Below are 26,584 nucleotides of genomic sequence, written 5' to 3'. Positions count from 1 at the left end.
ACACAAATACAACAGGTTTCTCAACTGTTCACATATATATTTAGTGTATATTCTTGCTATAAAGAGAAGTCCACCCCTGTGAGCTCCTGCATACCTCAGCCATTGTGTTCTGGATTGGTGTCCCAGTCAACAACAATCTGTTTCGACACTGGAACTGTAGTAGGATCTTCCAACGAACACTGATGAATAAAATTAAGAAAGATCATTAAAACTGCTTTTTGTAGAAGGACATGAAACAAAGTATTTTAAGACCAATTGCTTCCAGTGACCTTGCCAAATGATTTTTGGAGGTCACTGGGTAAAACTATCACAGCTACTCCCCAGTTTTTTGAAAGACAATTACAGGAAGAAGTAGCCTTTAACCAATTATAAAGATACATGCATAATTTATCCTATTTTTCTAAGGGTCTTTTTACTCTTTTTTTTTAATACAAGTGCTTGGATATTAATAAGATCTTATGATCTGAATAATTAACTTCCAGAAAGAAACAGTTATTATGAATCAGAATGTCTTGTATTTGTCAGACTTTACAACTCTGAGTGTATACTGTGGCAGGAATGCTGAGCTATACATTACAGTCCTCTTAGAAGGGCAGTTTCCAAAGAATGCTGAAGAAACAGACTTTGGTCAGAGTGAGGCTGCATCTAAAGCAATCTTCAACTTACTGTGTACAGTGGCAACATGGACAAAGGTTATGGGAAAGCAATTACAGAAGCAAAGACGGACAAATCCATTACTTGAAAACAAACAGAAAACTTTCTGGCATCGAGTCTTATGACAAAGATTGGGCTTTATTGCAGCCAACAGTATTCACAGGGTTCTGACCTTCATTTGTGCCTGGAAGTGCCACTGAAGAAGGAATCAAAATAATGCATTTAATGGAGCCAATATAAGCAATTTATGCTAAAGACTGTGGACTGTTCAGCAGGCAGAATTCTGAGAGTAGCCAGGAAAGAAGGTGAACAGAAAGAAGCATTTCACACTGTTCTGTTTAACTGTCCTGTACTCCATGAAAGCTTCTCCTCCGCAATTACTTTGTAATTACATTTTACATATTTGGAGAAGGAAAATCTAAATGCAAAGAACTACTGGATTAATCCAGCGACAGTGTATTATACAGATACTTAAGTAGGTTAGACAAAGGTTGTCAATTTTAACTTCTGTCAACTTATGGAATCCTGACGTTTTTGCGATATTCCTTCAAGAAGTTGATACAGATGGCAGACTTTATTCCAGTTAATTTATTACCTGGAGCTACTCTTGAGTGCCTGTGCTTCATCCAGTACCATATATTGCCACTTCACTCGCTGGAAATACTTCACATCCTGTACTACTAGCTGATAACTGGTAATCACCACGTGGAAAGGAGCATCCTGAGTATACAATGTCTTCTATAAACACAAAATAAGAAACAAACATCAACATAAGGTAAATACATTGTAAATAGTTCACTTTTGTGCACTGAAATTTCAGGCTTCTGTTTCATAATCTTTTCTCATTATTACTGCATTTTTTTCCCCAGCTGACTTTTTAAATTAACTACAGCACAGTTATTCAACTGGTGGATCTGGACTTCAGCCCATGACTCCCTGAACAATTTCAGATGCTTCTTAATGTGCCAGACAAGACCCAGGCACTGAACCCTACAAAACTCTGTTGTTAAATCAGGAACAATCTGACAGGCCTGCAGGGATACTTGACTTGGGCATCCTGAGTTAGGTTACTCAAATAGAATGAACAGTCCTTGACACTGAAACTTCCTGCTTTATTTACAGAGCTCTAGTTTCTTCAACTGAACACCATACTACTGCATGGAGCCCTGTACAGTACTGCTCTCCAGCATAAGAGAAACCTTCTACCTTATTATCTTAATGCAAAAGCTACTACGTGGATGAAGAAACAGAACTCTGTATCCACACATTGTTCAACTTGGTGGCGTGTAGCAACAGTTTCTGGTTTACCCTGAACAAATAACAAAGATGGCCAAAGTGCACAGACATGCTGGTATTACCTGACTCCAGAACTTCCTGATCACCTTTCTGTCGTGGGGATTTCCCCAGTAAGGGAGCACCTGAAAGAGTACAAAAGTAGAAAGACATTATTTCCAAATAAAGACATACCTCCTCTAGATTTTCATACTGTGTATTCTACACAATGAGAAGACAGACCTCTTTCTCCAAACAATGAAAAGGGATCTACCTTTATTAATAGAGAGAAAATTGGAAAGCACTTAAAAATACTTAGAAACAAGGCACTCCAAGCAAAGGCATCAAGCAACTTATGCCTAATATAACAACTAGATCAAGGTATGCTGAGAATCTCTAAATGCCCAGTAGCATGTTACACCTTCTAGTCAGGTTTTTCTAAGAATTAAAAATGACACTGCTTATGGCAGAAAATGGTCTGCCCTCAACCGCTACAGTTAACCCTTACAGGACTAAGTGAGCTCATTCTCCTGTTTAACATTCCTCACTGTTCTCTTGGGTTTGTATTTCAGAACCGACTCCCAAAATCTGAAATGAAACATCTGGTCTGGACATATTTAATACAACAATTTTTAAAAAGTGAACATTACTGCCAAAGAAATCTGTTAATCTATTTAGAGCTCAACATTTCGTGTGTCCTTATTACTCAGAACAGGTTTTTGCAGTGCACAGAAACCAGTTATTGATTAACAATGTTGTGCTGCCATCTTCTGTCTGATGACAGTACTACACTCAACCAAGACAAAGTGAGGAAAGCTCATTTCTGAGGTTGCGAAACCTCTTAACACATCTCCATCCTTCAACTGGCGAACTCCAAATTCCAAAGTGTCTTTTGCTGAATGTTCTTCCAGCTGTTCTGAAATGAGGATGCTAGCAAAGAAGCAAACTAATCAAAAAGTGATCTGCCTTTAAGCTTATATATTCTGCCACACACCTGAATAAATTAATTCACCATGATTTACTACAAGCATAACTGACTACACACTTCGGAAGCAGGAACAGAACTGGTTGAAAAAGATTGATCAAAGTTTTAAACATGTGACAATCATAAGTTTAGAAACCTTCTTTTTAAAGCATGTTCTGTTCGATGGCTGAGGTGAACACTACTATGCAATAAATCCAAAGAAGAGCTGTATGACAGAAAAAGGTAAATTTTTAAAGTCAAAAAAGGGAAAATTATCTTTTCACAACCACCATGACTACTTTTTTTTTATATTTTTTCTGTGCTTCATTCACAAGGAGGAAAAAGCATAAACAATTGCTCGTCTATTCTATATGAAGAACTGACTCAAGGAAATGAGAAAGTAGGCAGAATGGCCAACTGATCTAATGTTTCCACTCCAACGTTTTTAATCAGGGCCCCTATTATTCTGAACTATGCAAATACATAAAAGGATTATTTTTAGGCAAAGAACTCAGGAGAAGAAAACAGTTTGCTTTTAAGAAAACAGAACTTTCTTGCACATGCTCCTTACCTTAAATTTAGGTACAAATCTGGCAAACTCCTGGTGCCAGTTGTTAAGAGTAGAGGCAGGTGAAATTATTAAAAAAGGTCCCCAGATGTTCTCTCTCTGGAATGCACACATACATTAAATTTAACATAAAATTTAAGGAAAAAATACATCCACAACTTAATTGAGGCGAAGGGATACAGAGACAGTTTGGTAACAGCTTTACCACTACTAAATGATGGCTGCTGCATAAAAGATGGAAATATATGCAACAGCAAAAATTCCTCCCAGCACAGTAGGTCACATTAGCACATAGTAGAATGAAATAGAGCAGATCTAATGCAGATTTAATGCAGATTTAACTAAGTATATTTCGTAACAGCAAATTTGTTTCCACAACAATCTCTTTTGTGTCCAAGAGTTGCCACCTTCACATTACTAACAATCCCTGGCATTTTAGGAAGGAAAAGAACTTCAGGTGGCACTGGAAAGCTTTGCTCCATTACATCATATGAGAATGCCTCCTGGTGAATAACAAAGTTGATCCATTCGCATATTGGTAGTTAGAAGCCACTTGCATAAGGGAGAGCCAGAAAAAGTAAAAGCCCTGTATAGGCTTCCAAAAATCTCAGGTTGCTGTGCAACAGGGAGACAAGCCTATCTGATACCCCTTTCATACAAATGAGCTCCAGAGCCTCTGGCTCTGTACAGCCTTCCAGTATTCTCGTTGATAGTGCCAGTGAACTGGTATCAAAAGGAACATAAACAAATGCATGTAACTGTTTGGTCACTACTGCAGCTACTTCTGGTCTCAGTATCACTTAGCTGATATCTCCTATTTAAGACAAGTGACTGGATGCCAATCCTTTTTTCATTTAAATAAAGAATGTCTATTTCTGCATGAAGAAGCAAGCTCCTGTTGCTTTTGCTGTTTTGTTTGTCTGCCCTGGAACAGAAGAATCACTATGTTTCCCAAAAAAAACACCCACTGAAATATGGAACCACACTGCCATGAAGCTCAGAATCTGGGCTTCATTTCTACAAGTCTCTCTGATTTGTAAAACTTGGTGAACCATCAAGTGTACAACCTGTTCCCTCATCACACTTTCATATTCAGTGTAAGTGAAAAGATACTGCTCTGCGAATAAATGAAAATTCTTGTTTTTATTTATATATACATTTATATAGAAACATATGCACACCCCCACACCAATTTCAAAGGCTCCACTTTAAAACAAAGGGGTTTGCCCCTTTTAAGACATTTAAGGTTTATAATGTAGAATGCATTGTCAACTGTGAAAAGCATGCATCTTCCATCAGGAATAAACTATAATCCACCTACCTCAGCCAAATGTGCAAGGAGAGCAATACTTTGTACTGTTTTACCCAGACCCATCTCATCTGCCAGGATTCCATTGATGCCCTGCAAAAGAACCATAAATTAACACCTTCATCTTACCACTTTTAATTTTTACTTGTTTCCTAAATAATCAAGAATAGTAATACATGGTTTACATTATATTTTCCTTTCTACTAAAGACATTACAGATTGAGTATATGAGATCTGTTTTTAAACCCAGTAAATCTTTTTGACCAAGTTTACTCTAATGGCTAATAACCCTAAAAGCGTAAAACATTTGCAAGATGTACTAACATACCTGCTCATATAGGTTGGCCAGCCAATTCATGCCTTTTAGTTGGTAACCTTTCAGTTTCCCATTGAAAATGGTAGGCTGTGGAATATCTTCTCCTGCTCGGATGGATGGGTTTGCTAAACTGTAGCTCTCTCCAAAGCCAGTACCGGACTTGTTAGCAGCCCGTAAAGCAGCTGCCCGACTCTCCTTTGCATCTTCATCAAATGATCTGGTCTAAACAGCAAGAGGAAAGCATGTGTAAGATGATGAACATATGTCAAGAAACTATAGTAAAAGGCTTTACATTTCACATTACAAATAGGATGTCTGCCAGAAACTAAGAGAAAACAAGCCTGTTCCTAAAGCCCAAGTATTTATACTCTGGGTTTCTACCTATTTAGCACAGAAAATGGCAAAGAAATTAAATTCAGATCTGACACCCAGGATTCAACTTGACTTGGCTGCTATGGAAGATCCTGGTTCTGTGGCCTTTACCAATCACTCTGCTTTCTCTTCTGCTTCACAGATCCAAAAAATACATACCCGGGCCTGATGAATCTGGTAAGCATCCTCAGCATTCTTCAGAGCCTGGGCCTTGTAATAGTTACTGTCTGAAAACAACATCTCGAAGTTAGAGCTCTGCAGCAACAGTCTCCCAAATTTACACAAATTCCAGTAATTATAATAGTGCTTCTTACACAGAAGGATTTTACATTTGAAATTGTAAATTTGTACAATCATATGGGGAGTACAGTAAATTTCAGAAGAGTGCACAGGAAGTATTGTAGATGAATCACTTACCATAATCTTCTTGGGTGATGTTGACTACTACTCCTCCGCCAATATCAATCTGCCTTTGGGTAGAGCTGTCTTCCAGTTTGCGCAGGATTTCCTCCTGTATTCCGTCATGTCCCATATCTCGTTTACGACTCATAAAGTGGGCATATAATTCGGTTTGTGTGATCAGGAAGTTAAGTTTTCGCTGCTGTCTTTTAGCCTAGGAGAAGAATCACAGAATAGTTAGGGTTGGAAAGGACCTTAAGATCATCTAGTTTCAACCCCCTTGCCATGGGCAGGGATGCCTCACACTAGACCATGTCACCCTAGGCTCTGTCCAAACTGGCCTTGAACACTGCCAGAGACATTCACCACTTCTCTGGGTAACTTGTTCCAGTAAAGAACTTCTCATTGCACATAAAAACAGTGACCACCACCATAAGCATCTATATTAAAATATGAAACTGCTGTAAATTAAAAGCTCTTTTAAATTCAGTAATCATGGCAAACACCACCATAATTTAATAAAAGAAAGTTTAAAAGATGTGTTCACCCTGAAAAATTAAAAGATTGACAAAAATAAAGAGGATTTTAGTGGTCCAAAGTGAAACAACTGAACAGTTAAAAAAATACTGTCATGACAACCTAACTCCAACACTCCGTTATTTACTAGCAAAGAGAATTATGATAGAATAAAAGAAACACATCACTAGGTAATACAGTTCAGATATTACCCTTGTTTTGCATTCAGCAAGACAAGAGAACTGTTCATTCTTAGGTTCTGATTAAAAACTGCTATAGTTAGAAGTTGTCTATTGATCTAGGTCAGCTCCATCTCACTCACTTGTAAAGAATTTACACAGTTTGAAGGCTTTATTTTTTTACCATCCCTAGCTAACATTTGATGAATTACATTACAAGTTTTAACATAGCAGAAGAAATATGTGGAATACCACTGAAACAGAACAAATAACAAATTCACTGGCTGAATTTAGGAACTCAAATTGTCCAGTTACTTCTGTGTCTCCTCAACAGATTAATTATCAGCAATCTGTTGGTTTGCTGTACCTCTCTCATCTCCTCATCCAGCTTGCGTTGCTCCAGAGCCTCTTTCTCAGCTCGTTTGCGATGTTCTTTTTCCACCTTTTCATACTTTTTCCAATAGAGAAGCATCTCTTTGGTAAGACGACGTGCTCGTGGTAGAGTTTCCTTACAGTTCTTCTGGGCCTGGATAGCAGCTCGGCGTACCTCCCTCATGCACTGATGGGCAAGCTAGAGAGAAACAACATTTTTGAAACAGTGGTAAAATGGGCAGCTTTTAAAGAAAGCCCATGAAAGACACCACCAAATGTAATCATAACCAAGTCTGATCCTTCAGTAATGATTCTGAAATGACACAAGAGACAGTGAACTTCCAAAAACCTCACAGGATGTTTGAGAAGACAAAAACCTGAAGACAGTTTCAGCATGGTGTGATACTTAAAAGGACTGATCTAGGGGGCAGGTCCTTGGAAAAGGACTCGAGAGAGAGTTCAAGGCCTGCCTGCAACTCTGACTCAGCTATTCTAGACACTTCTGTGGTTCATTTCTCACTGTTGTAATAAGGCTGCTGCAGTTTTGGTGGAACACAATCCCATTCATGCAAATACACTAAAAAGTAGGGGAGTATCCTTTATTTTTCCTACCATCTCATGAAGAAGCATAATACAATGTAATTTTTCACTCTAGTATAAACCAATCGATGCATTGTCATAATGGTCAAAGTTGCTTGGCTTGTTTGTGACAGGGTTTTTGTTTCCTCCAGTAAAATTTGCACATCACCAATTTTAAAACACGGGTTTCAAATGATCAAACAAAATGAAAACAAAGAGGAAAAAAAGTGGAATTTCAAAGCCTCTAAGTCTGCTGCATCACTCACTTGCTAAAATGCAATTTGTGATACCTACAAATACAATAAAATCACAGGCTGTTTGTCCAGACAACACAAAGAAATCCAACCTCCGCTAGCTAAGGAGAACCGTAAGAGAGAACCTACCTACAGCAAAGTTTCTTTAATATATAATGCAGGTCCTGTTTTCTGCATGTCTTACACAGAAAATGCTCCCTTTTTCCATTTTATATATACATTACAAAAAATATTCTGCATCATCTTGTCTCTGATTCTTAGCCACACATTTAATTATCTTTTCATTAGCCATATAAATGAATCAGATACTTGAGCGCAACACTTGAAAACTGCACTGAAAGCCATCACCAAGTGTTCTTAAAGTAAAGCTTTCTAAGTAGAAACAATGACACTTCTCAGAGAAGGCTCTGATGAGGAATGAGATGAATTCCTTTTGCAATCACTTAAGCACAAAATCATTCTATTTTTAATCTTATCTCCTATATAACTTTATGTAAATTAACACATTTAATATTCTAAGAGCTCCTTTGGTTTAATCAAGAATGCTTGAACCAGCAAATTCTAGATAGTGGATAGATGGGCAGCTCAAAAGCCAAAAGAGTGGCCCAAAATCATTAATTTATTCTATCAAAAATCAGTAAATTAAAGATGTACAAACCAATCTTATGGAAGCCAAAAAACATCTCATGAAAGAAATTCCTGTTGCTTGTTTCATCTGTTGCTTATGAAACATGCCAAAACAATACATCTAAAAAATGAAAAGCCTTACACTAAATGACATTCAGTGCTTCCTCCTATACTGCCCTGCTAGTATAGCCAGTATTGTAAGAAAGAGAAGAAACATACAGATGTTACAGTTTGCTTACTACATCCAGTACAAGTAACAGTATAAAGCTAAAAAACACTTGCCTTTTTGCTGTTGGTTAGGAAAAGGTTGCGGGCTGAGGCTTTTTGTTTGTATGCCTGTAAAAAAACACAAAACATCTTAAAATTAGTTAAAGGGCAATGGCTTCACAGTGTTTTAAAAGATCACCATGCAGACTACAGCAGATACACATGCCACACCACTATAACTGGGTACAGGCACTGTAAGCATTTTTAATTTGACTGAAACAGCTTTTCACCCTTCTGTATTCCAATTCCTGAAGGAAGCATGTAAAACATCTCCTTTTTCAGGATTGCTCCTTTAATTACTACTATTGCAAAGTAGGGTTCTACTTTTCCACAGTTATCACTGAAGTAATCAAAAATTTCCACCGTCTTCCAAATATGTTTAGGATTAATAGAGATCCTATATGATCAAAATCAGTGTTTTGAAAAACTAAGGTCCATCACACTGCACATATCCTTTGCCTGGCTTCATAAGGGATGATAAAGGGATGATAAAGCCATCACTCATATTCAACTTCCTCAAAGTCTATTAACTGTGAACTCCAAAAAGCAGGTTCGAAGGTCCACTATGATCACATCTCAGAAAACCAGCGACACTGAACCCAGCTTTCTACCTCAAACGTGCCTGAAGCTCCTTCTGTAAATAATACTTTTCCCTAGACGGTTTCTGAAGTAAGTTTCAAAAAACACATGCGCTACTATGACTGAAACATTCCTTTTTCCTTTCCTGAACTTCATATAAAACACAGACACTGGTTTGCTCTATGTTGCTATCCTGTAGACCAGGAGTCTTAAACATCACTGGAGGTAAGAAATGTGAACTACACTTTGCTTACAGATTACAGAGTATCAGTTTGGTCACTGAAGACCACCAGAAAGATCAGCTCTGCTTTTCCAAGTGTCAACTCCCCACTAAGCTGATTTTCTATTTCACTTTTTTGCTGTCATCACCGGTCTAGTGCCATCAGCCACGCTCACCTTTGGCAACTCCTTTTTAACAATGCTAAGCCACACTTTCCGCCGACGTGCATTAAGTTGCTCAATACTCAAATGCTTTTTCTTGGACCCAGGCGGTGGTGTATCTTGAGAAAACTTGGCAAAAACTTTGGTCTGGTGATGGTGGCATCGTGGTGACTCCTCTGAAGAGAGTTCTTCATCCCGTCTCCTCTTTTTCTTTACTTTTTTCAACTTGCCTGCACGGCAACAATGATCATAAAATCAAATTTCTGTTTTGGGGATATACTTACTCAGGTATCTTTCCTGAATAAACTATTTTAGTTGATTTATGCATGGAACCAACAAGAAAGCCAAACTTATCCATGTTTCCTAACACTGGTAGCACCAATTTATCGTATTAGATATTTTCTCGTCACTTCATAATACAAATATCTTCCTGTTTAATAAATAAAGTGGTGAAATGTAATTTTTCCACCCAGGAAAATATGCTTTAGGAGTTAAAATGTCTGGGACCTAGTGCAGTGCCTGCTGCTTTGAGGTTAAACTGTACTTAAAGACATGTAAAGGTCAGACATTTAAAGGTAACAGCATTAGCATTTGGAAGGATGTCTCAAACCAAACAAGATAGGCATCTTATCATGTATTACAGATACCAACTTTCAGAGGAAACTGATACTGGTATCGGATACTAAAAATATTCTTTGTGAATATGCAAAGTCACTGATGCTGCACGGTTAGTGCAGGACAAAAAAAAATACACAGTTAAAGGAACTTGCAGAAAGATAGGAAGGAAGGAAGCCTTAAATAGTCCCATAAAACACAGCTCAAACTGAAGTACTTGCACTAGAGAGGATTCACCTTACGCTGACAGTTCATAGCCTTCTCTTCCTGCTTCCTTACAGATTTACAGCTGCTGCCAGCTCAATCAAGCAAGGAAACTTGTAGTTCTCGGCAAACATGCAACTGAGAAGCTCCAGCTGAGAGGTTACAGAAGTAATTCTATTTTAACTCTCACTGGACACCCGTCCTGAGTTCCCTCTGATTTCCAGAAAACACTCCCTATCATTTCTTGTTCACTAGAATTACATATTCAGGAATAAATGCAGCAGGTACTGGATGAGTTCTTACATTTTCAAGAAACTATTGTGTTTTCAAACAACTCTGAGTAAATGGACAATGCTACACAATGGTCCTTATGGATTCCAAAGCAACAAATAAAGCTGTAAGGTACTTACTGCATAATTCTTTCACTCTAGATTCAGAGGTCTACACAGAAAATCTAAAGCTGTGAATTCTCAAATCACACTCCTTTTTTTCTCTCTAGCTTTCTAGGAGCCAGAAGAAAAAGCACAGTATTTTCTAAAGATTTTCTTTGACAGAACTGGGTATCTCCATGCAAAACCCAAAAGTTTTGAACATTTATATTTATTCAAAGGAAATAATGGAGGAAAGAAGTTTGATCACAACAGCCATTTAAAAACACAAGGCAAGTGACTTTACCTTTTAATTTTTTCTCTTCTTTAAACTTCTTTTTCTTGGGCCCTAGCAGGTGGCGCTGCTGCTCATAGTAAGGATCATGTGTAGACAGCAGTCCGGCACTGTAGTACTGATATTGCTGCAACTGAAGTGGATGTAAATGAGCACAGTAATGGAAAACAGAAGTAGCAGATAACAGAGATAGCAGGTAAACAAGTTCAGGTCTTGATCATAAGTAAGAGATCAGAAAACATGCATTTCTCCATATTCAGCATTATTATCAAGGATCATACAGTGTCCAAAGTGAAACTACTCCCGGAGGTGCCCTCCACGTTCTACACAGGGAGCCAAGCCAACCCAGTTAAGTAAAACTGAAAGAGCAGGCAGTGAATCTTACACTTTCCAAAGATACTGCTCTTCCTCTTCTATACGGGTACTGCCCAGAAAGACGGCACATTACATGAAGTGGTCCAGTTATAAACCTTCTATTTATTTTCTCTGCATTCCCAAATTACATTTTACCATTCCAAAGAATAGGTTTAGATTAAAAATCTTGTATTTCAAAAGATTTCCACAACGACAAATAACTTGAACATTCGGATTTTCAAGTAAAAACATAGTCACCCCATCATTTTTTTCCCCACATTATTAATAAAGTCAGTATATCACAAGCATTATTCAACTAAAACATTAAAGAACTACATACAGGTTACGTATAAACAGGCAAACTAAAAACAGTACAGGTCAGAAAGTAATCATTTAAAACCTAAGCATACCATTAAGTTGATAAAAGAAACTAAGACAATCTGGGTTTAGAACTTAACAAGTAAACAAAGGAAAGAAGCGCACAGAAACAAAGACCTGGATGGGAAAATATTTCTTCGCTCTTCTGGAGGAGTTTCAAAAGAATATGAAATAAGATGATAAATTTTTATTTCAGGCACATCCTCTTAGGAGGACTTCCTCCCTCTGAGACTACTTTCTGGTTCAATTCAAAATAACAATGAAAATGATTTCAGCAAAAGTCCTTACAATTTGAAGAAATAGACAACTAAAATCAAAATAGTCACAGAATTTGGCCTAATATTAAGAAAAAGACAGAAATGTGGCAGACTGTTTTCTTATAGGAAGGGAAAAAAGAGAATATAAGAAGAAAACCCAAAATAAAAAAGGTTAGAAAGAAAAGAACCAAGCACATCCCCACAGAATGATAGAAAACAGCAAGAAAGACAGTTACTAGGTTTCTTCCAAGAAAGTAAACATCACCTTATTACTCATCACCTCAACAATGATCCAAGTATATTGCTTTAAGTTTAAACATACAATTTTAGTCTTAAACAGCAGCTACTACCTTTATTAGAATTTCACTTCACTGTATAAGAATTTCACTTCACTTTTCATATATGTTATCCAAATCTTGCATTCTAGCACCCTGTATTTGATCTACTGTCTGGGACACAGCACTGTGGAAGCTACATATAACACAAGTGCCAGTACCAGCTACATAAATTGACAGATTCTCAGCATAAGGCATCAACAGCTTTTCAGTCTATGCAATTAATTAAGTAACACTTGTCTGAAACTGATGGTAGATTGTTCTAGTCTAAGAAACAACAGGATGTTTTCCAATCCACAAAATATTATGGGTTTTGATAAAAATGTAAGAGCAGCTAAAATAATGTAGTTAAAAGAGAGAATAAAAATTAAGGAAATTAAAAAAGCCTGGATTTTTACCTCTTTGTCTTTGCTATATTTACTTTGATGCAGTTTCTTATATTTGTGTAATCGCAACATATCGTGAAGTTCCTCCCTTGAAAGGGAAAATTCTTCATCCTCCTCGCCATCCTCATCACTCAGTGAATCTGTGTCACTGGAGTCATCGCTCAAAAGGATACTCTAACAAGAATAAACAAAACTAACTTAATAATCACAAGTTCCTATAGTGAATTGTTTATTTATGTTAAGCACTATTGAGCCTTTACCTAATAAAGGGCTGTGGGTCTGGCCCAACAACAATATTTAGCATTTACAAAGTGTCTTCCATCTGAAACACCTCAAATGGAAAACAGTTTCCTGAGGTACAGCCCTGTGTAGCTGTGAATCCAAAACACATTTTCTGATCTGTGGGGAGCTTTCTGTTAGTTTGGTGATAGTTGCATGATTCTAGAATCTACTTTGTGGTTTTAGAAAAGCAGCAGCAAGGAAAGTCATGATAGCAGTAAGGGCATTTTGTGACGCACAGCTCCAGGTGCTTTCCTACCCCATTTGTAGCTTGTCCTGCTATTCTACCACTTCCCTCCTGCATTAGTTACAGCAGGTTTGGCTTTTGTCTGACCTCTTGGCAACCTGCTTTTGCTAAATAAAGGCGGCTACAGTACAGTGAAAAAGCACGGATGGCATAAAGCCACCATTCCACACTCTCCTTCCATCCTCATTTGGACCTTGCACTGAGTTAATCTTAGACACAAATATTCAGCCAAGTCCCAAGGTCCGTTTAATATATTTCATAATAGATCATTTTAATTTGGACAGTGTACTAATATTATTTCAAGTTTCTGAATGCATACACACTGTGAAATCAAACTACAATGCTGCTGCTCACCCAAACTGAAATGCCTACTCTCCATTTTGCTACACAATGAAAATGAAAGCCTCCAGTCTACAGAGACTGTAATTCTATTTTGCTCTACCCAAAATCTAATATGATATTTATTATCAACTGTCACATACTCTTCTTTCTTTCAATTTCCAAGATAAGAAGCCTCTGTAGAATGTATTTTTTGCTTTGGGAAGTGTTTTTTCTTAATGTTAAAAAATACAAAGCCCCCCAAAAACCCCAAAATCCCCATTCCTTTCTTCTTAGCAACGGAGACTAACTCCAGTTACCTCCAAACAGAGCAGCAAACAAGCAGCAAATATAGAACAAGACTAGAGAATTCATCTGGAGCCCTCTTTTCAGCAACACAAAATATTACCACATCTCTTTATCAGCTTATGACTTTGTCAGTGTGAGATTTTGCATCAATTAACTTGCATCACATGGGTTAGGGCAGCTCTTAAAGCACATTAGTCTAGCTTTCTGAGGTCTCAGTAGGACATTTAAAATAAAATCAAATGGACTACTGAGATAAGAACAAACTTGCTGGATTTGAAAAATTAATTTGTGATAATGCACTGACTAGCGCACAATGTATATTCTTGTTGCTCTTGCTTGCTTATGTGTTTCTACACCATGACCTACATCAAATGACAAAATGGAATTACTTGTCACTGTTTACAGTGTGTTGACTGGAACTCATATGATTTCATAACAGCAGCATTTCTCTCCAGTACTCTTACCTTCAGCCACTTTCTGCTTTTCTTCAGTCTGGAAAAGTTATACAAGCTTCCTTTTTCAGACTTTGGTTCTGTTTAGACAAAAAATAAAAAGAAAGTTGTTAAGAAGTAATGCTTAATGATTTTCCAAACATCCCAAAGAAAGCAGAGATTCAACCTAGTGCATATGTACCTGACTGCAGCACTCCATTCAAGGAATGCGTGTTCAGCAGGCCAGAATTCCCTGCTCCAGAAGACTCCCCAAGCAAAGAGTTTGAAGGCTCTTCCTTAACTTGCATCATGGGATCCCCAGACTGAGGCAGCAAAGGATTGTCATCCAATCCATCTTCACTTTCATCACTGCAAGAAGATAGGCAATATGGTGACAATGAAAGAAAAATACTCAAAAGAGATGCCCATGCAACTTTCTTACATGTGGTCATTTTTCTAAAGGTTTGAGAATTGAGGCTGCTTCAGATCTGGTTTTATACATTAGAAATATTGCTAGTAATAATTTTCTGTTAACCCTTCAGCAGTAGTTAATCATCCAACCAGCCTGGCTATGTTACTAACCTGCACCTTCAGTCTTTAACTAGGTACCTACTTTGAGAAACACGAACTCTCCAGTTCCAAAACACTGATGAATTAAATGTAAATTGTCTTGGGACAGAAACGTATCCTGATGACTCACTTTTCATTGCTACAACTTACCTACACATAAATTCTACATCTGACAACAATCTCTGCATTTCAACTATGGCTACAGGCCATGTCCTTAAAAAATTCAACTTTGTGCTAGTCCATACGACATTTTGCAGACAAAAAAAATGTTTTGACCACTCAACTATAAAGAGCTTTGAAACATCATGCTAATTTGTACACAAGATGGCAATATACTGCATTATCAGCATGAGCTAAGAGAAGCACAGTTCAAAATCACTGAAGAAGAATTTATAATGAACAAGTCAGTACTAAATCCTTAATATGATGTTGTCTGGAAACAATATCATAAAAATGTTCGCCTTTTCATGGTATTCCCAAGGGAAAATGGGAAAGGTCTTGGTACCTGGATATACTCCTGTTAAAGATGGCAGAGGTCTGTCGTAAAAACTGATCCAGTTGCAGAGCTTTCTCCAGATACTGCAGATAAAGGGGTTTTGCCAGCTCTGAGCAGCTGCCATCCTCTCTGGCACCCAGCTCCGAGGCCATAGAACAAACTTCTCCTCATGCACAGGTGCCTCTGAACACACAGCTGTTAAGAAGAAACAACAATCATCACCACCACCTCCTCAAAAGGGACCAACTTGGTGAGCAGGCAAATCTACTGCATACTACACCAAATGCTAGTACTTCCAGTAAACATGACCAAGGTAGTTCTGGGCAAAAAGCTTAGGCTGCTGTTAACAGGTATATTAAACAAACAGAAATTCACACTAAACTCTTCACCACACTATTACCATAGTAAAAAACTATTAATTTTCTGGTTTATGTCTTCATGGATGCTGTCTGACAGGACTGAGCACTACACTGGCCTAGTAGTGTCATAAAAATTCAAAGTACAATGAAGCCAGACCTCGAACATCCGAAGTAAACTTGTACCGCTATTAAAGATAACGTGTCCCTGCCCATAGCAGGGGGTTGGAACTGGATGATCTTAAGGTCCTTTCCAAACCAAACCACCCTATGATTCTATGTTTCACTCTGAATAGAGGGCAGCAGTGTATCATGGAAGTTGAATGAGAGCAAATAAATTATTATTCTTAGGTTGAATCATATATATAACCTTACTCCACAAAGGAATAATTACTGAAAATACTGGTTTTGCCATTCAGTTCATAGGTGTAGTCTACAAAATACCAACAGGACTTTTCCTTTATTTTAAAGCAATGGTATTCTTAGAGCACTCAAAAGTGTTACCTGCTGACAAACAAGCTACAAATACTTGACCAAAAAACCCCCGCAATTCTAAAATTCAACCGTTATCTTTACTAAATTAAAAACAACATATAATTAGCAATTTATTACATACTTTGATATTTACAAATTTAGAACCCATTCTAGCTTTATGTTTTTTTCAACTAGGAAAAATAGCCTGATTTTTATTTTTCCTTTGTTCTCAGGATTTTAGATTCTTAAAGAGACACATCCCCTCTGCAATATCTGCATAATACATTACTTTAAAAACAAGGCTATCAACTGCCAACTGCAGTTTTATTTTCCTTCAACTACAAAAGATGTCATAACAACTGTTACAGTAATAGCTCTGTCAACTGGAATTTTATTTTCTTCAATCACAAAAGATGCCATAATTGTCATAATAATAGTGAGAAAGTCACAGTTGTTACCATGTAAATGAAAGTGCTGTCAATATCCTAAATAATATTTACTAATAAATAAATGCCTTAAGCTTTTTCTTCTGGTGGAAGACAAGAGTAAAAGCAGTCAGCTTTTGAAAGACCTGAATTAACTGTTCTTCTGAAGGATTCTTCTGGTTTCTACCAGTTCTTCAGAATACTATGAAACCTGAAGCAAATCTCACGTTAATTTCATTTGAAACATTCTATATTTCATCAATTATTAAACTGTTAATGACTAAATTATTTTAAGCTTATGGAAGTGAAAACACAGGTTGAGTATCTGGCCTTCAAATCGTTCACTCTTCACGTATACAGTCTGAAAAACAACATCTGACTTTTTCCAAGTCTTTTATCCTCAAAAATGATAGTTACAAAACCTGTGATAAGTGATTACTGCAGTGAGACTCTTGATTGTGGCTGAACAAGAGCAAATCTTAGTATTCCTTAATAAAACCCAACTTTAACATCTTTATCCATGCAGAATAAACCAATGTGCCAGAAATGGTTAGAGGCACAACAGCACTCATTTAAAAATTGTTTTTAAATTGAAGCTATGTAGGTTCAGCTTTCTATGCACTATATAGATCTTTGTACACTTGATAGTAACGACATGATCGATCTCTGTTAGCAAATACCCACTTCAGCAGAAGTTAACAGGTAGAACAAAGCACCTCAAAGCTTTCCCTATGATAAGGGTATCAAGAATAATGTTTTCCAGGAAACCTTCATCTACATACATGGTATTTCTTAACAGCCATCTGGAAATAAAAACCAACCCCAAACCCACCCTAAACTGTCCTCCAAGAGACAGGGCCATGAAGAAAGTAAAGAGGTTAGAAAATATGAAACATGCATCTCTGATGGAAGAAATCATTCATGAGGAGATAGAAAAGGACACCCAGAAAGTTAAAGTGGCTTTCCTCCAGATCACCAATGAAAACGGTACACATTATAAGTACAGGAATCAACCCCTGGTATCCTATCAGTACAATGACCTCTTTCACTACTCCATTTCAAAATGTATCCGTCAACAAGAGCACGTGTTATGTGAACATGGTGTTGTTTTACTTCCCCAGCCAAAATGTCACATGTGACCATTGTTCAATGGTTTTACTCAGAACCACAACGCACCTTTCACCTGTCTGCTCTTTGCAGAAAACCTCCGTCCCAAAACTCAATGTTTACTGGCACTGTCTGTCCTTGAGGCACTGCGGGAAAGAAATGTGCCCCAAGGAGCACCAAGTACACAGGACTTTATTTGGATTCCACAGACCAAATGTACTCTTTTTCCCTCCCCAGTGATCCTTGCCTTTACAAAAGTATATAAACTTAACAGCAAAATAAAGGGAATTACAATAGATTTGAGGTCACGTTTTTAATTGCAGGACAGCAAACAGGCCAGAGACAAAACAAACACAATCATATTCCTGATCTAAAATGAGTGACTGGATGCTTTTCCAGCTGCCCAAGACACACTTGCCTAAGTGCTGGTCTACATGGATCCACCAGTCTGCTGTATCAGTGCCTCTGCTCCACACAGGCAATGATGCTCATTTGTCCCCATGCTCATACAGCTTAGGAGATAACCTAACCAGAAGATTGTTTCTTTACTCATGAGATATAAATGATCCCAGGAAAAGAAGATGCTATCAGATGTGTCCAGTAATTAGAAAACTAAGATATTTTCTCAGCAGTGGCTCACTGCTACTGCAGAGTTCCTAGGCAAATATGAAAGCAAGGGAGAACACCTTCTGTCTGCAATGACTGCAGCAACTGTAAAGCCTTGGTTTCCATTCCATATCTTAACACATTATACCCCCTCATTGCATACACTATGCTAAGTGTGGACACGTGGTATGTGGTACATGATAAGCACCTGTCTCATCCATAGTCTTTTCAGATACCTATGTTCTTAAACATTACTTCCCAAATCAGGAAACTTTACATTTCCACATTTAATAACGTCCTCCTTGTCCTGATACAGTGTAAACACTCTGCATTTCACCCTTAGAAAAAGACATGCTTTTGCTTGTCTTCCTATTTTAGGTGTCCCATGAGGCTGCTGTACATACAAAGTTAATTATTCTTGTCCTCAAAACAGTTACTCCTCTCCATGTAACACCTACCAAATAAACAAATAATCACAGAAGAACTTAACAATATTCTTAAATGGATTAACAATGCCCCAAACAAATTTAATATGTTACACAGCCACACTGAAGGGAGAAAAGCTCAGCCACTGAATTCAGCCTCTCATTTATTTATATGCTAACAATCACACAGGGCTTCTCTGGTGATCAAAGTAATAACATGGAAAGGTAATTGACAGATACTTCTTTATTCTCTGTTCTTTTGTTCTCATTCTAGGTTTTAAAACCCAAAGATTTCCAATGGCAAAAAACTGCTTGAAAAATGAAGCAAGAGAAGATGGGAACAAACAAGCCAGAGGCACAAAACAGCCCAACCCACTACAGCAGGTGACAGTGTTCAGGACATCACCAAGGTATTGCTTGAGGGGATTTACATGGTGATTACTACTTCATTCCATTTTTGTCATTTATGCAATGCATCTACCGTTTTGTATATTCAGTTTAAAGAATATTGCAGAAATACAGATTTTCAGTATGTATATATTGCTGATAGTAACAGTTAGGTGAACACTTCTATGTTACAGGTGGTAAAGTGACTGGATGCTGCGGAGTAATCCTTCTGCCATCGGGACTTCCTTATGTACATAACACCAATTTTATGTTACCTTTCAGTAGTTATTTGCTTTCTCTCTTCATCTCTCCAAGAGTTGTAACAGTTTAGAAAATCAGCATTTGGAAATAAATAGTTGCTGCACTGCCTGGCTGGCACCTTGAATCCTATAACATTCTTATTTAATCAGTAGCTCCCACTGAAACCATTTAATTGTGTCATGTGGCCCTTTGAATTATTAAAAGCATGGGTAAGATAGCAGGATCCAAGTTTAGCTATATATATATACTAGCTTCATATAAATAACTTCCGTAAAAATACATACTTTTTAAAGATGTAAGTTCAGCTCTGATGAAGCTTTCCTTATCCTGTTTTAAATCACACTGCTTAAACCAATGTTAATGTAGGTGTAGGGTTTCTTCACCCACTGTTTTCTCAAGTCTGCCCATTATTGTCTAATCAGTAAGTAAACACCCAGCACTGGAGAAGAATCCTCCAAGGCCATCCTCAGAGAGCAGAGCTTTATAACAAGGTTTCCAAGTTTCATACCCATTGACCTGCACCACCCAAATAGCAAAAACACCACCCTCACGAAGCAGCCTAGCTTTCAAAGTAGGTTTTTCCTGTTTAAACAAATATCCACTATTTCTGAATGAAGTCCAACAAGTATTTGCTACTGATATCAATTTAAAGGAGAAGCCCCATAAAGTGGCAAGTGCACAGTCTAGCTGCATGTCAGAAAGGACCTCTTGTCCAGCTGCTTGAAATAGTACTTTTTCTTCCAGAAATCTCTTGGTTTTCTCTTTTTTCCTTCAGTTGCTGGCATCTGTACAACTCAGGTAAGGCCCTTCTCTTTATGACTAACATTAACATCAAACATGATCATGAGTAACGGTAGCAACTGCACTCCAAGCTGAGGGCACATGCACACACACAAGCTGCCATGAAGGTAAAAGGCACAACACACCAGCTCATCCATAGTACTTCTTCTCGGGTACATACCCATGACAAACATGAGGCAAATCACAGAGATAAAACGAACTCAGCCTCACCTGCCACACATGAAGTGGATGTAGATGAAGTGTTACCAGCTCGCAGATGAGCACACTTACCTGTTCAAATACTGCAGCCCACAAAAGCAATCTCCTGCCTCTACTCCATCAACACATTTAAGCACACTGACACAACATTCACATAGACAAAAACCTTAAATCCCAGTTGACACATGGAAAATATATATTCCTCATATCTCTATGTACAGCACTGAAGGGGTCATCCATAAAGCAAGATTAAAAACTGGGAGCAAGAATACAACCTTTTACATTATCTTAATTCCCTCACAATTATGGCAGTTTTCTGGGATTTTTGTGCTTTGCATTTTGACACCAACTTACTAAGAGAGATTTTTCCAAACTGATACGAACACCTAAGATACTTTTCTTTAAGAAAGTTACAACTGAGACATACAACTCTCATCAGAATAGCGGAATGCCCTAAGAATTTCCTGCAGTAACATCTCCAGAGTAACCCCTGACACAAACATACACAGATTTAGTCAAGATCTATACAGAAAACTTACATTAGTACAGTAGTATAAGGTAGGTATAATTTTGTCAGATTTCTTTACAAGTGTATAATCTCTAATACAGACAATTGTGGCATAAAAAACCTGAAAAGGTATCCTGCTTGGAGAAGAATCACGCTCTTCTTTCCCTGTCCCATTTTAACTTGCTTTGATTAATGTAAAGTTACACTGACAACCTTTGTCCAGAGTACACCATATGCCAGGTCTGAAAGCAAAACATAATACCCATATAGTGGGTTTTATGGCAGTGCCTTAAACAGAACTTTCATACATAAGAGATTATTGTTTTAAAAAAAGCAGATAGGAGCATATTTAAACCTAAAGCCATTAGATTCCACTACTCAAGCTGAATGAGTAAAAGAAATGTTCATACGACTGAAATGTGAGTTCACATCATTTTGGTTCAAAATTAAGAAGCTTTAAGTGCTTTTCTGAGTAATGAAATCTAGTTAAAACTAGATACTGTCCTATATATAGTACTTCACAGTTTTGCTTTTGTGGTAAGGCTATATATTGTTTTCCAAGGATGAGAGCATTGCATGGATCTCTGTTCCACCTTTTAACTGATTTTAAATACGGCAAAGACCCTATGGGACACAGACGCTGAATATTCTAGTTGCTGAAATAACTGTCACAGACAGGGCCTGATTTATTATATTAAAAAAGTAGAAAAAAAAAATTTGGTTCTACAAAAAAAAAAAATTGTTGGAAGCATATACCTAAGTGTACAAAATAATACCTTAAAACACACCCAATGCAGCAGCTGGCATGCCACAGCTTTGCTTCCATAGTTAAACTAGCAGAAAAACAAACTTACCCATTTAATCGTTCAATTAGAGTAAGTCTGGTCCCAAAAGGGCAGTAAACATCATTTACAGAGGCCTCTGACAATGCCTCCATACTCTGCTCTACAACCCAGCACCAACTGTTACCCTCAACCACTGCCATTGCTTCACTCCTCCTCTCTGCACACTGAACACAAACTGCACAGTTGGTTTCAGTTTTGTTTGGTTTTCATTCCTTCCACCCCCAACCACAAAAAGGGAACTACATCCAAGAAAGCTCTGAGAGAACCACTTTCTTCCTGCCATCTAGAACAGTCCCCATCTTTTAATTTAGCTTGCCGAAGCGCACATTTGTTACAGAATTTACAGATTATGTTATACCTACAAAACTTCCTCATCTGAACAGTCAAGAAATCATAAAATCACAGAATGGTTTGGGTTGGAAGGGATCTTAAAGCTCAGCCTGTCCCTACCCCCTGCCACAGGCAAGCACCTTCCACTGGACCAGGTTGCTCCAAGCCCCTGTGTCCAACCTGGCCTAGAACACTGCCAGGGATGGGGCAGCCACAGCTTCTCTGGACATCCTGTGCCAGCGCCTCAGCACGCTCATAATTTTTTCCTTATATCTCATCTCAATCTCCCCTCCATCAGGTTAAAGCCATTCCCCCTTGTCCTGTCACTACAAGCCCTTTTAAAAAGTCCCTCTCCAGATTCCTTTGCAGCCCGCTTTAGGTACTGGAAGACTTGTAAGGTCTCCCCAGCCTTCTCTTCACCAAGCTGAACCAGCCCAGCTCTCTCAGCTTGCGTCCAGAGCAGAGCTTCTCCAGCCCTCAGAGCATCTTTGTGGCCTTCTCTGGACTCACTCCAACAGCTCTATGTCCCTCTTGGGGGACAGCCCCAGCGCTGGATGATGCAGGAGGGTCTCCCCAGGATCACCTCCCTCAATCTGCTCACGCTGCAGCCCAGCACATGGTTGGTTTCCGGGCTGCAAGCACACACTGCTGGCTCATGTTGAGCTTCTCACTGACCAACACCCCCAAGTCATTCGCAGAGCTGCTCTCAATCCAGTCTCCACCCCGTCTGTAGTTGTGCTTGGGACTGCCCCCACCCACGTGCAATCCTTGTCCCTGCTGAACTTCATGAGGTTTGCACTGGTTTGCAAGGCAGTGTTTTAAGCAGCTTTATAATACATGTGCAAGAGAGAGACTAGAAGTGAATCACAGGGAATACCCTTAAACTCTGAGAAAAAGTTCAGTATCTTGCCAGCCTCTAGATGTCATGACCTACTCCTATAGATAAAGGAATGACAACACAAATCTGATTCATGTATCAGGCACATCAGATGCGCTGTATATATATATCCACAGAGTAGATCTGTTCATATCAGAGAACTTGAATTCTAATAACGCATGTAAGAGTATATAAAAAAAAGGAGCTTGACTTGCACCATTTTCTTCATGAAAAGATGACAGTAATCTAAAGGAATTTATTATTATCACCTACAACAGTAAGGAGGAGTCTTACCACACAAGATCAGCAACAGTCAGAATGTACAGTTAAATAATAGTAATTAAAACAAAAATTGTATCAGGCTGTGTGTCTGCAGTGAAACGGGAGTGACTTTCTTTACACCGTGGCTCTGAAGAGGTGTTTCCCAGCGCACACAAACACTAACCCACGTCTCAGGTACACTCTTGTCTAGGAAGCGATGTCACCAGCACGCCCCGCTCTCCACGCGGAGCTTCAGGTAGCCCCAGGCCTCCCCCGAGCAGGGCGCCCCCGCGTTGGAGCAGCAGCAGCGCACGGGGCCTTGTCGGCAGAGGGCAGGTACAGGCCGAAGGCCCAGCCTACACCCCCGCGCCCTGCCCAAGGGCGGCCGGAGGGTCCCAGAGCCGCGTTAGAGCCGGAAGGACGCGGCGCGCAGCAACCGCCGCCGGCCCCCCCGCCCGTCCCGCTCCCCTCCGCGCCTTCGTCGTTCCCTTCCCCCTTCTCTCCCGCCCCCCCCCCCCCCCAGCGCACGCGCCACCGCCCGCCGCGCGCACGTGCGCCCGCAGGTGCACGGCGGCGCCCCCGCCACCCCCCCCCCCCCCCGGTCCCGCCGTTCACCCCCGCGCCCTCCCTCCGCCGTGTGTTGGGGGGGGTCCCGGAGGCCCCCCCCGGTCCGGGCGGGAAGGGGGGGTCGGCTCCTGCGGCGCTATATCGGGGCGCATCTGGAGGGCAGGGCGGGGAAGGGGCCTGTCTCTTTAAGAAGAGGCCCGGCTGCCACGGCCGCTGCTTGGCGGAGAGAAGGGGGGGTGGGGGGTGTGGTGGGTGTGAAGCCACGGCCTTGCCCCGGCGGGGCCCCGCTACCGCCTCTCGTCGCTCCGTCCCGGCCTGTCCTCGCCCGGTCGCCTCGGTGGCTCACCTGTGTGGCGGGCTCGCCTGCGGCGCGGCGGCGGCGGGGGGCTGGGGGTGTCTCCTGGGCTCGCTCCCCCGCTCGCTCCACCCGGCCTCTCGCCCCGCGTTGCCGGGGCTGGCGCTGCCTGTGTGCTGCCGCGGGGCGCTCTCGACTCCTGCCTCGCCAAGATGGCGCCCGCGCTGCTGCTGAGGAGGAGGCGGCGGCTGCGGGCGCTGGGACGGCGGCGGCGGCCACTTTCGCTCACTGAGAGGAGAGGAGCAGGGACACGGGGAGCCATGGCGGGGGGGAGGAGAGGCGCCATGCCCAGGCCTGAACAATCGAGCCCCGCATACCTCCCCGCCACCCTGGCCCCGAGCGTAGTCCCCGCAGCTCCGGTCGCTTCGCCGCAGCCTTCGCGATGCGCTCTCGCCGCGCGAGGCGGGGCGGGCTCTGCGAGGCGCCGGAAGGGCGGTGGGGCGCGGAGGGAGCGGGGCGGGCATGGCGGTCCCTCAGACACCTCCCCGGGGCCGCTTCCTGCGGGCTCACCGCTCACCGCCGCGGCAGGACATTCACCGGGTTCTCAGCGCCGCGGGGGCAGGCCGGGAGCTGCCCCATTTCCCCGGCCGGGAGCGTGGCGGGGCCGGAGGTGGCATGTGCCCGGCCACCCCCGCGCCTGAGGGAGGGTTGAGGCGCGGACGGCGCTGGGGAGCGTAGGATCATGGAATCAGCCCATTTGGGAAAGGCTTTTAAGACCCATCAAGTCCAACCATTTACCCCAGCACTGCGAAGGCCACCACTAACCCGTGGCACTGAAGGCCACATCTGCATAAGTTTTGGATACTTACAGTGGTGGTGACTCCACCACTACCCGAGAGAGCCTGTTCCAATGCTTGACCACCTTTTGGGTGAGAAACTGTGCCTCATTTCCAGTTTGAATTCCCCTGGTCCAGCTTGAGGCTGTTTCCTCTTGTCCTATCAATTGTTACTTAGGAGAAGAGACCAACCCCCACCTCCCTACAACCTCCCATCAGGCAGTTGTAGAGAGCCATGAGGTTACCCCTGAGCCTTCTCCAGCCTAATCCCCCCGGGTGCAGTCATACCTCTTCAGGCTGGTGCTCCAGACCCTTCTCTGGACCCACTCCAGCAACTCATTCTGTCTTGTAGGAGTAGGGCACAATCATGGTTAACGTTACCATGGACAGAAAGGGGGTACATGGTGGAGGGAAGCTCAGTTTACTACATGCCCTTTGCCATGCATGAGCAATTGCATCAGAGGAGCCTGAAACAAAATAGACATGAAAGTGAACTGTGAGGACACTTTGTGCTTACATGGCAGTGGGGCTACTTGGTGTGGAACACGGCTGCCTCCCCAACCCCAGCCAGTAGTGCACTTGAAGTAAATCATTAAATTAATGATTAAGCCAGATCACTTACTGCCTGAAGATAGAACTTTCTACTTTGTGACTAAGCTCTGTGTCATCCCAGCACAAACAGTAGCTACTACAGATACCAGAAAACAAAAATAAGGCCATGGCTATTGCCCCAGCAAAGCTTCACTACAGAGTTGTACTTAACTAGTCATGGTACTTACATCCCTAACTACAATCAGCAGTTAGATCGATCAGAAGTATACACGATTTTGTCACACATTATGAACAAACTCAGAACTGAGTACTAGCACTGAGCAGCATGAGAAGGTCTTATGGAGTATTACAAAATAAAACAAGAACTAAGACCAGTCCTTTCAGAAAATGGTCACTTTTAACGTTGTGCATTAATGAGCAATCACTCAATTCCAATCTATTTCTTTATGCCATTCCCAAAAGAGAACTAGGCAAAGCCACAGCCATGTTTACCCAGGCAGGTTTTGCTACGTAAAGCAAGACAGTGGCACAGACTCAGTGACACTGTCCAATTCCTGTCTGGAAATCCTTATTCTATCGTAATATGGTTCCAGATAGAGATTCACTTCTTGGAAGAAGCTGAGAATGGAGCCTTCAGCAATTTGTTTGTTTCCTGCACAGAGGTACTCTAGACCACTCTTCTACATTCCAAACTTGACACCTTCACATCCTGACTTCTCTTCTCTCCCTCCTTCCATTGTCTGATACATCAGAGTTTCCTCTCTCTCTAATAAAGAGTGGGTGGGCCCAGATGCTTTCAGTTGTGGGAAAAGTAAGTAGTCTTGAGCAGTCTGGCTCTGAAGAGCCTGTATGGGGTATCGTGCCATACCTTGCTGCTTTGTGATAGCACTTCACTGCTTAGCAGAACCTTGCTCCAGATGAATGCGAGGACCTCCAGTGCTGGAGAAGGGCCCAATCCACCACCAGCATCTCTTCACAGACCAAATGAAACACAGGCTCAATCTCCAAATTAAAAGTTGTAGG

General features: G+C 40.7%; 1 protein-coding gene across 3 annotated transcripts in view; it reads right to left on the bottom strand.

Moving 5' to 3' along the window:
• INO80 (INO80 complex ATPase subunit) overlaps positions 1-24,366 on the bottom strand; it is a 370,843-nt gene extending 346,477 nt beyond the window's left edge. For 2 of the 3 annotated variants that reach the window (XM_062635778.1, XM_062635775.1), the window contains exons 1-17: positions 24,225-24,366; positions 15,460-15,645; positions 14,587-14,753; positions 14,418-14,485; positions 12,813-12,974; positions 11,103-11,223; positions 9,624-9,838; positions 8,664-8,717; positions 6,917-7,120; positions 5,873-6,068; positions 5,615-5,682; positions 5,096-5,305; positions 4,780-4,860; positions 3,462-3,557; positions 2,013-2,072; positions 1,250-1,392; positions 95-179 (exon numbers count right to left, since the gene is read on the bottom strand). In XM_062635778.1, coding sequence (XP_062491762.1) covers positions 95-179; positions 1,250-1,392; positions 2,013-2,072; positions 3,462-3,557; positions 4,780-4,860; positions 5,096-5,305; positions 5,615-5,682; positions 5,873-6,068; positions 6,917-7,120; positions 8,664-8,717; positions 9,624-9,838; positions 11,103-11,223; positions 12,813-12,974; positions 14,418-14,485; positions 14,587-14,753; positions 15,460-15,602 — 2,073 coding nt within the window. In that variant the 5' untranslated portion in view covers positions 15,603-15,645; positions 24,225-24,366. Of the gene's footprint in view, positions 1-94; positions 180-1,249; positions 1,393-2,012; positions 2,073-3,461; positions 3,558-4,779; positions 4,861-5,095; positions 5,306-5,614; positions 5,683-5,872; positions 6,069-6,916; positions 7,121-8,663; positions 8,718-9,623; positions 9,839-11,102; positions 11,224-12,812; positions 12,975-14,417; positions 14,486-14,586; positions 14,754-15,459; positions 15,646-23,344; positions 23,718-24,224 lie in introns of those variants that run through there. The other variant, XM_062635776.1, reaches the window with a different exon arrangement.
• Positions 24,367-26,584: the final 2,218 nt, after the last annotated feature.

Source organism: Pezoporus occidentalis, unplaced genomic scaffold (genome assembly GCF_034315485.1).
Source record: "Pezoporus occidentalis ecotype Australia unplaced genomic scaffold, CSIRO_AGI_Poc_V1 ctg46, whole genome shotgun sequence".
Lineage (NCBI taxonomy): Eukaryota > Metazoa > Chordata > Aves > Psittaciformes > Psittacidae > Pezoporus > Pezoporus occidentalis.
The sequence above is the reverse complement of the archived record's forward strand: the minus strand, read 5'-3'. Positions and strand labels throughout refer to the sequence as shown.